General features: G+C 40.5%; 1 protein-coding gene across 1 annotated transcript; it reads left to right on the plus strand.

The window, feature by feature from the left end:
• The first annotated feature begins 4,298 nt into the window (after positions 1-4,298).
• On the plus strand, positions 4,299-9,730 carry LOC141442944 (uncharacterized). The gene has a single exon (XM_074108141.1). It carries the CDS (start codon positions 4,341-4,343, stop codon positions 5,637-5,639), a length of 1,299 nt encoding a protein of 432 aa, XP_073964242.1. The 5' UTR covers positions 4,299-4,340; the 3' UTR covers positions 5,640-9,730.
• Positions 9,731-11,074: the final 1,344 nt, after the last annotated feature.

An 11,074-nucleotide genomic window follows, 5' to 3' on the forward strand; every position in this document is an offset into this window, starting at 1 on the left:
AATAAAAAATATTTATTACAAAACAAACAATAAGAATCTAGTGGTTGTGTTACGTACGCTACGTGCCTACGGATCTCTAACCTAGCGGCATCGTAATCCAACTGAATATGCTGCCTCTGCGCTGACTTTGCTCACGTACGGCTCCGTGCGTGACTGAATGCGTGAGGCGCTGACCACGTTCCATGCAGCAGCGCCGAACATGAACCTCCGCGAGTCAGTCAATTGCTAGCATCGCATTGGCTCAGGCTCTTAGGTTAAGTTAGGCTTAAGAACTTTTTAATGTAATTTATTATTAAGTAAATTAATTCCATTTAATTGGGTTTTTGGACTCTTTGCCTGCAACCTCCATATTTACTGCGTTTCTTCCGCCGCCGTGTGACCGTATTTATATTTTGCTGACTAGCTTATGCCCGCGACTTCGTCTGCGCGAATCTAGGTTATCGCGCGGTGGCGCCCTCTACCGGAATAAAAGGTATCCTATGTTGATCCTTGGGGTTCAAAAAAACCCTTATAGTTTCGCCATGTCTGCCTGTCTGTCTATATCTTTATATCAAATTTCATCAAAATCGGTTCAGTGGTTTCGACGTGAAAGCGTAACAGACAGACAGACAGTTACTTTCGCATTTATACTATTATAAGTAGGGATAGTAGAGATAGAAGATTTAATTTGTAAGTAACAATTTTCATTTTTTTTTTCAATGTAATTTTCTATAAATAGACTAGGGATGTCACGAATGTCATTTCTACCACATTCGCGAATGCGGATGCGAATATTTAGGACGCGAATGTGTCAAAAAAGGCTTGGGCTTGTGAAGGTCCGCCCGGATTGCTACCACCATCTTGCTCGCTAATCCTGCCGTGAAACAGCAGTGCTTGCACTGTTGTGTTTCGGCGTGGAGACTAAGACAGCCGGTGAAATTACTGGCACTTGAGGTATCCCATGTTAGGCCTCTAGGTTGGCGACGCATCTACAATCCCCCTGGTGTTGCAGATGTCTATGGGCGGTAGTGATCTCTTACCATCAGGAGAACCACTTGCTCGTTTGCCATCCAGTCCAATAATAATAAAAATAAAATTAACTACCTTAATATTTGTATTTAGGTCCAAATTTCATGACTCAAAACCAGCGGTTGTTATTAAGTATCCCGTGGGAATATCGGGATAAAATGTCGCGATGTGTTATTTCAGACGTCCAGCTATAGTTTGGCTAATGAAAGCTATTATTTGCGTGGCAACATTATTCGAATGTCAAGGGCAAACAGACCAAAGAGTATAAAGAAAACAGACACTTGAGCTTGCACTATTATCTATTCTGTGACTTGTTGAGTTTAGGTAGTATAGTCTGTCAAAAAAGAGAAGAAATTAAAAAGTGGCAACACTGTAGTGTCCTCCCTTTTTGGTTTGACAGGGTTTGAAAGGGATAACACTACAGTGTTGCCACTTTTTAATTTCTTCTCTTTTTTGACAGACTATACGGTCTCCGTGAGTTAAAATAAAGTTTTTTGGAAATTTACTGCTGAAAAATGGGCGAAACAATTAAAAGTGATCAATCAAGAATTCATCCCTATCCCGTGGGAATATCGGGATAAAAAGTAGCCTATGTCCGTCTCCGGGTTCTAATCTACCTCCCCACCTATTTTCAGCCAAATCGGTACAGCCGTTCTTGAGTTATAAATAGTGTAACTAGCACGACTTTCTTTTATTTATATTACTTGGATTGTGGTTATATCCCGCGCCACGCTCAGCAGGGCTACTACGAAACTCGAAGTTCGTATCGCACCCTCCCTCTCTCTACGTAGTTTATGTTATTAAGAAGAAATATTCATGTCACTCATATTGGTTTGATGTTATTGTTTGTGAGAAATAGAGTTGAGCTCTATATAAAATTAGTCTTCGGAATATTTGTGCCTTTTATTTCACAGTATCGTACCGTCCCTCTCGCTTTCGTATTAAATAGTATAAGTGTCAGAGGGATCGCACGACACGAACTTTGAGTTTCGTAGTAGCCCTGCGCCCTGCAGATGAAGGATTATAAAAAAGTCAAATACCACGATGACTGTATTAAAGTATGTAAGCTGTATTGGTTAAATGTGGTTTAAAGTGGGTTCAAACCCGAAACCTTTGAGTATTTATCTAGATATAAATACTCAAAGCCCGAAACCAATGCCAAAAATTATTTATCTGTGACATATGTCAGTGTCAGCTGTCATGTCATGTCACATTTCGCGTTTTGCTATTTCGGTCGGTTCGGTACTTTCATTGCTTGTTTGCTTTAACTTGGTTATCATTGTACTTACTTCTTGTTACTCAGTAACAGGCTGAAAAGCTCTCAGAAGAGAAATAAGTACTTTTGAACTCGTCAACTGTAACCCGACAACGAATGGTCATCATATGATAACTGCCTCGTACTCAAACAAGCTATCTGCCAGCAGAGTGTGTTTGTGTTGTGTGTGTGTGTGACGCATGGCTGGCGCGTAATGGAGCTATGCACGGCGATGAAGCCGTCGGCGGAAGGCGCGGAGCCCGAGGTCAAGCAGGAGGCGCCGCCGCCGCCCGCCGTGAAGCAGGAGCGCCGCGACGACGCCGACGACACCGCAGCGCCGACAGGTAAGCTCACAGGGAAAATAAGCATTTTATTGACAGAAGTTCAGTTTATAAAGTTGACCGTTTAGGAACTAGAGCGATCTGAAGTTGATGAGTTCGGTCGGCCATGGGATTACTAAGGAACCAGACAATTAAAAAAAATTACGATAAAAAATAACCTATTGGTATCCTATGTTTTTTATAACAATCATACAGGATATGCTAGAATAAGCATCTTTTATTAATTGAAGTTTTTTTATACACTTGTCCATTTGAGAGCTAGAGCAGGGTTTCTTAAACTTTGCGCAGTCACGGACCACTTTCACAATTTAAACAATTCCACAGACCCCTGTCAAAAAAAAATTCTGGAAATTTCCTAGTAAATAGGTTTACAGACTGACCCTGACTGATACATACTCTCATCTATGGACTTACCTACTGTGGGGCCCCTGACACACATCCTAGGACCCCACTTTAAGAAACCCTGAGCTAGAGCAATCCAAAGTTGTAAGTTAGGTCATCCAAATGCTATGGGTAGGTTCAATTTCGGTAAGGTTAGGTTTCATCCTGCCTGAAGGGCATTACTAACCAGAATTCGCGGGGGCTTGGTCGAGCCTATCACGGAAATTACTATCAACCAAAAACATACCTAGATAAGGTCTGAACTCGCAATTTCAGATCGCTCTAGTTCCTAAACTGTCTAGTTTATAAAAAGACTTCTATCAATAAAATATGCTTATTTTAATATTTTCTTTAGTTAAAAAGTCACAAAAATTAAAAAAAAAATTCCTTGTCCTAAAATGGGGCCCCTTTTGCTATACTCTGACCGGGACAGCGCCATGCTCGTTGTTGCTTGCGTGCTCATGAGCATATTGCACTGTTCCCCTTCATTTATGTTGACTTCAACACATGCCTCAGTTCATTGATGGAAATAACATAGTTATTAATAAAAATATACAGGGTGGAAAAAATCTATGGGCCCTGGAGGTAACTACTTTAAATCCTTTAGTTAGCGAATTGTACTGAAAGGAAACATTCCTTTATCTTTAAAATGAAACAAAACTGCATTCAATGATCTCCAAACTTCGCTTGACTCACCCGGGAATCGAACCAACTTAAATTTAAAAAATAAGCATCCGCTATTTTATTATATGAATCAATAGGATTATTATTCAGGGTAAAAGTCGTCTAATAAACATTTGGCCTTACATTCATCTGTTGTACAACAAACCATGAAATAGAATATTTATTAACATTACCTAGTAGGTACTGTTGACTTGTAACAAGTAAATGATATGTTAGGTATAATTTTCTTATCTGTCTAACAGCCAAAGACATCATACTTATGAAGAACCAGCTTGTACTTTTATTTATCTCTAAAGTACCTTATTGAAGACTGATAAGAAAATTGATAAAATAGTAATAATAATATCTATGCATAATTTCTTCTTTGTTGCTACAAGTGAACAGTTACTAGGTAATATTAATAAATATTATATTTCATGGTATCTTGTACAACAGATGAGAGTTAGGCCAAATGTTTATTAGACAAATTTTATCCTGAATAATAATCCTATCAATTTGAATAATAAAAAAGTTTTTTTTTTTTATTTTAGTTGGTTCGATTCCTGGATGAGACTAGCGAAGTTTAGAAGTCAGTCAAATATCTTTATTGAATTTAGGCTATTACAAGCACTTATGAATGTCAAAAACTCGTCCACTCGGGGGAGCGACGTTACAGGTGCGATGTCTGTCAGATGCGTTTCAACAATAGACGTATTTTAATGAGACACAAAGAAACGCACAAGACTGACGCGATGAGAAAAGGTTATTGCTGCGATATTTGTAACAAAAAATTTAGAGACAAGTATGACTTAATTATGCACATTCGCGGTCACACGGGAGAGAAGCCTTACAGCTGTGATGTCTGCCAGAAAGGGTTTCAGAGATTATCTTTTCTCTCTGATCATAAACGCACCCACACGGGGGAGAAGCCTTACAGCTGCGATGTCTGTCAGAAGCAGTTTACGTCCACTAAAAAATTGTCTCGTCATAAACGCACCCACACAGGGGAGAAGCCTCACTGCTGTGATGTCTGTCAGAAGCAATTTACACGCTTTTCATGCTTGTCTCGTCATAAACGCACCCACACAGGCGAGAAGCCTTACTGCTGTGATGTCTGTCAGAAGCAGTTTTCGTCCACTTCAAACTTGTCTCGTCATAAACTCACCCACACGGGGGAGAAGCCTTACTGCTGTGATGTCTGTCAGAAGCAGTTTTCACGCTTTTCAGGCTTGTCTCTACATAAACGTACCCACACAGGCGAGAAGCCTTACTGCTGTGATGTCTGTCCGAAGCAGTTTACACACTCTTCAGGCTTGTCTCGTCATAAACGCACCCACACTGGGGAGAAGCCTTACTGCTCTGATGTCACGGCGGCAACACTCCACTGCTGCAATGTCTGTCAGAAGCAGTTTTCAGACCGTTGGCGCTTTACTAATCATAAACGCATCCACACGGGGGAACGACCTTACAGCTGCGAAATCTGTCAGAAGCGGTTCTCGGAGAAAGGTGGTTTAATTAGACACAAGGAAACGCACAAGACTGACGCAATGAAAAGAGGTTATTTGTGCGATATTTGTAACAAAAAATGCAGAGACAAGTTTAAGTTAATTATCCACATTCGCAGTCACACGGGGGACAAGCCTTTCTGCTGTGATGTCTGTCAGAAGCGGTTCACGGATAAATTTCGCCTTAATGTCCACAAAACGATTCATAAGGGGGATTACTGCTGCGATGTCTGTCAGAATCAGTTTACGCACAAACTTGCTATTATAAAACACTTTAAGCAGACACTTTGCGAATTCTGTAAGCAACAATTCGGTTGCCGTGGCTCTTTAGATATACACAAACGGACGGAGCACGCGGGGGCGTCCTTTCTTTGTGCTGTTTGCAAGAAACAGTTTGCGAGTAAGCAGCTGTTGAGGCAGCACGCGGCGATCCACGTGTGGGTGCCACCGGCCGCGGAGGAAGGGTGGCGGGGAGGAGCTTCATAAGTAGTTAGTTAATGAACCTAACAGTTCACTGTAGCCCAGCAGCAGCTTACCCCTCCCTGTCTCACCCCTTACTCCGAGTTCTCCGACCTGCGCGTGCTCGAGAAAGAGCCGGCCTCTATATATGGCATTGTGTGTGTTAGGATCTCGGTCCTTTATTTTGAACTGGTTGAGGAAATTGGGAAGTAATTGATGCAGCGATCTTTTTCGTGTTCGATTTATTTGCGAAGAGACAAATGACATGCGCCATCTTGCATTCTCGGGTGTCACAAGTGGCGCCATCTGACTGAATCTACTTGGTTTAAATCCGCCGCTACTGGGACGGGAAGTTTGGAAATAATACTACAGATGGCGTCACCTGTGACAGTGTGAGAGAGCGTTGTGCTTTAAGATCGGTTTCAAACTAGCGTTTTATACGCGCGTAGCGTATAAGCTCGTTATTGAAGGCGCGCACAGGTGTGGTTCTTGTTTTCTACGAGCGTTGACGCGAATATAAGCTCGTATAAGCGCAAGCGAGAACATGTCCTTTAGACAAAACACGAGCAAACACGCGCGAATGAGCGCGTACACGCATGTTCGATTTAATGTAGCGCGCGTGTAAGAGCGTATACCAAAAACGAGCGTATACGCGCAGAAAAAAAACGAGTCTGATCTGAAGCCCTTTTGAACGGACCAAATTCTAAGATTGTTAAGGCTTACTTCAGAACTTGAAGGAGATCCACTAGCAGTCCATTCGGACAGAAGGCGGGTAGACGTAGATCTCGACGTTGTTGTAAATAGGTACCTAAAAGGCGGTAAGAAAATAAATGTGTTTAACAGAAGTGTGTATTTTATTACCCGACGTTGCGGCGAAGTTGAGCGTTACCGGAAGTTACAAATGTTAAGTTGCCAGACATTAACCCGTAGCTAAGACCAGTGCACAAGAAATCAGTTTAGGAGTGACAAATAGCAAACAAAAGTTATTTTCTTCCAAATATGCTTTAATTTCATCATAACCGCACTAAATACCCAGCACAGAGCGGGATTTTTCTGCTCTAGAGCAGAAAAGAAATATGAAAATCCTTTATTGCATTGTTTTAGATTTTTTTTAATTACATCACCAAACACAGTTTGCTATAAAATTAGCATGCGTAGTGTATAAAAGTCTGGTGTTAGGTTGGTCACCCTGACGGTCTTATGAAATTAGAGAGATTGCGTTTGTATCTCCTATCTCTTCGGATTGCGTACAAAAAATTGTTGCTACCAATCCTACCAAAAACAGTAAGTAGCCGCAATATATTATGCCAAAAATTTGTGTGTTTCGAAAATACAAACAGACATGGATGCACAGAAAAACCAGAAAAAGAGACCAGCGCTGGGAATCGAACCCAGGTCCTCAGCAATCCGTGCTGCGTGCTATAACCCCTACACCACCGCTGGACAGGAATCTAGACACGAATTTTTCCTATGCATACATATCTCAGGTTGCTTATTTCTACTACGCTACTTATGCAGCAGCACTAGCGACATCTATGTTCCGCTCTCGTCGAGAGACGTCACACTCTTTCGGAACCAACCGCTCACCCAGACAAGAGATGTCGCTACTAAGCAATCAAATTATGATTGGTTTTTTGGAGTCTTTTAGTATTTTTTATTTCGTTACTTTTACGGGTATCCCGTGAAACCATATCGAAAATACAACCCCCCCCCCCCGTACCTGGGATACCCGTAAAAGTAACAAATTTGGAGTTGAAATAAAAAATACAAAAAGACTCCAAAAACTCAATCATAATTTGTGTGTTTGGTTGGCCAACCTGGCGCCCATCGGAAATTTGACACATCGCGGGTAAAAATATCTGCTAGTGGCAGGCTAGTGGCTACTAACTCTGCCAAAAAAAAGTAAGAAATTAAAAAAAAAAAAAAACAAATTGGAACCTTGCGAATTTTTCGCGGACATTTTTTAAGAGTGCGAATGTTAACTTACAAAAATGTATGTAACCATCGAGTGCTACTGACATTTCTGTCCTATTCATTGTTTAGCATGACTTTTTTTTTCGTCTACTATTCCTACAGGGCTACTACGAAATATGAAATTTTCCCATTGGAGGACAATTTTGCCAGTGTCTAGTAGGTTTTCTATAAAACGAAATATGAGAGGTAATGGTGGATGAACGATGACAGCGCGAATCATCGCGTATTTAGATTTTAAAAATATTTTGTCCGTAAAATTTGACATTATTTTTTACATATCAGAAGGTGAAGTGCATAGTTTATGGTCAGCGAAAAATTAAAAAGTTAAAAAGATTGCAGGCGCGCTAGCTCGACAATAATGAATTAGCGCGCCTGCAATCAGTCACATTTTTTTTAAAGTTAAAAAGACCATGGAAATGTTGGCACAAGTCGTATACAGCCAAGTCTAATGGCCGGTATCAGATATTTTGTTGTAACTCCGGACTTTTTCTATTGAGTCTGAAAAAGCTTGTGGTGTTTTCGGTGGAAAAATATACCTGCAGTTTATTTTTAATGAAAAAAGGCGGGCAAGCATAAGAAAAATATTGGAATAAAATAAAATTTTACTATATATTTTGAGAAAAAGTTTATTCAATTTCAGAATTATTCACCATTTTTGAGAAAAGCTTTTTATTAGTCTCGGCTGGAATAGCAATTGCTGGCTTCGTATTAGTTAAACGGACTCGCTAGCTCGTCCGTTTAATACTCATACTCAGCCAGCAATTGCCTACTTCCAGGCCACGACAATAATCTACTATTATAGCTATACGCGTACTCTTGGCGAACACGTGTCGCATGAACTGCCGGTCTTTACCCGCGCGTCAAAGAGGACGCGCTCGTTTTGGTACGCGATATTTGGACGGCAAAATGGTTAAAGGTCTGGAGCCCGTAAACTCGTAGCGCTATGGATCGATCCAGCTCGCGTTTAGGTTCGTGGCGCTCCGTACAGCTGTACCCGTATCCAATGTACGCGTCAACACACGCGTAACCGACTACGCGTACCAATGTACGCGCTGGTACGGCAGCTTTAGCTATACGCGCCAAGTTTGTTGCCAACTGCATCACGTCGCCCAAAAAACTTAGCTTCCGTTTCGCAAACTTTCTTCCAATTAAAACATATATAGATCAAATAAAACCATTTTAAAGGCTAGAACGGTAGCCAAATATTGATCGCCGAGGATTCGGTCCGATGGAAGCACAGGGGGGCCACTACAGAATTCGAAGTTCGTATCGTACCATCCCTCGTACTCCCGTATTAAATGACATAAGCGTGAGCGGGACGGCAACATACGAAGTTCGAGTTTTGCACTTTGTAGTACAGGGCCAGTTTATTTACAGAATCACTTATAATTAAACAAACAATTTCTGATCAACTCCTAGTCGAAAGGGCGAAAATTCTTTTCGTTGTCTTGCTTTTGTCCCCCTCCCAAAAAAAGTGTCTGAGCAGATTTTTTTGTAAGAGATCACCACCGCCCATGGACATCTGCAACACCAGGGGTATTGCAGATGCGTTGCCAACCTAGAGGCCTAAGATGGGATATCTCAAGTGCCAGTAATTGCACAGGCTGTCTTACTCTCCACGCCGAAACAACAGTGCAAGCACTTGCACAAGGTCCTTCCACCTGCAAAACATACTGACATTTCTCCAACTAAATATTAGTTAAACGGAAAAATATAAACAATGGCACCACATTTATATATTTGTAGCCAGAAACGATACAGCGAAAAGTATTTTGACCTTAAAGAAATTACCACCACGTGCCAGACTTCGGTTAGTGCGTCAAACGCATATACAGAGTGTTTGGCAGTCAGGTGTAGGGGTTTTAAGGGATGACAGGTAGAGTCATTTTCAACTTTAGTCGTATAGTTAGACCACATTTACTATTATGCAAAGCTTCACGGTTTTAAATATATATATTTTTTTTATCACTCCTTTTGCCAGACCTTTAGGTTTAACATCCTGTATAGCCTGTATTGAGTTAATTTTTAGTGTTATGCCTTCGCAATACTTTGGTTCTTCAAAATAAAATCAAATAATTGTCTACTGCTGCTAGACTGATCAAAAAAACCTCATTCGACACGACGATAAAAAAAAACTCAAATAATTTTGACTACAAAAAAAAGTAACAGCTATTTAGGCGCTCAAAGTGCTCAAAAACTTCCTCGATATACGGCAGCGTTTCTTAACCTTTTTCAGTCCGCGGACCCCCAGACAATCAAGCATGATTTCAAGCATGATTTTATAAAAAAACAGGAATGAATTTAGGTCATTTTTATTATTTTGAACATGAAACTACCGTGAGACTCACTCATATTAAATATATTATAACGGATAACTCACGTCTTAAACAGAGTTGAGCTCGACATGTTCCGGGCTATTTCGTAGCCCTTCCTATCAGGAGCACGCGACTCGGCGGCTGCCGCAACACGCACACTACGCGCCACCGCTCTGCTCGCGCGACAGAGAGGAAGGGCTACGAAATAGCCCGAAACATGTCGAGCTAAACTCGGTTTAAGACGTGTTATCGTTATAATATCATTAATTTTTTATTAATTCAAATGTCTATAGATAAGACGGCGGACCCCCATACACATACTCGTGGACCTCGTGGATAAGAAACGCTGATATACGGGCTTTCTTATCATGTGCCACTTAAAAAAGAAAAATAAACATTTAAATAAAAAATCAGGTATTCCATGGCTATTTCCAAAAAAGAGGCCTCGTTTCCATACAGCGCAATGAGGGCTATAGTTTTTTTGTCTCACTAGATGGCGCACTGTTGCGTGAGGTTTTTAAGCATGGCTTTCAAAGTCTGTTATTACGGGCGTGAAAACAAAGTTTAGATTAAAATCATATTTAATACACCTTAAAACCGTAGCATGAAAATATCGAGCAACCACAGTGTTGCGTAGTCCCGTTTTGTTCGGAAAAAAGGGAGGACAAAGGTTTCCGAAAGACAAAACTGTCTCAAAACACAAACATTCATTGCTTGTAATGCATATTTTTCTCAAAAATGACCGTAAAAGTTGACATTATTCTTTACATATCAGAAGGTGAACCTGCATAGTTTTATGGTCAGCGAAAAATTAAAAAGTTAAAACGATTGCAGGCGCGCTAGCTCGACAATAATGAATTAGTGCGCCTGCAATCAGTCACATTTTTTTTAAAGTTAAAAAGGCCATGGCAATATTGGCACAAGTCGTATACATACAGCAAGTCTAATGGCCGGTATCAGATATTTTGTTGGAACAACGAACTTTTTCTATTGGGTCTGAAATAGCTTGTGGTGTTTTCGGTGGAAAAATACACCTGCAGTTTATTTTTTAATGAAAAAAGGCGGGAAAGCATAAGAAAAATATTGGAATAAATTAAATTTACAATATATTTTGAGAAAAAGTTTATTCTATTTCAGAATTATTCACCATTTTTGAGAAAAGCTTTATATTAG

Source organism: Choristoneura fumiferana, chromosome 26, assembly GCF_025370935.1.
Source record: "Choristoneura fumiferana chromosome 26, NRCan_CFum_1, whole genome shotgun sequence".
Classification (NCBI taxonomy): domain Eukaryota; kingdom Metazoa; phylum Arthropoda; class Insecta; order Lepidoptera; family Tortricidae; genus Choristoneura; species Choristoneura fumiferana.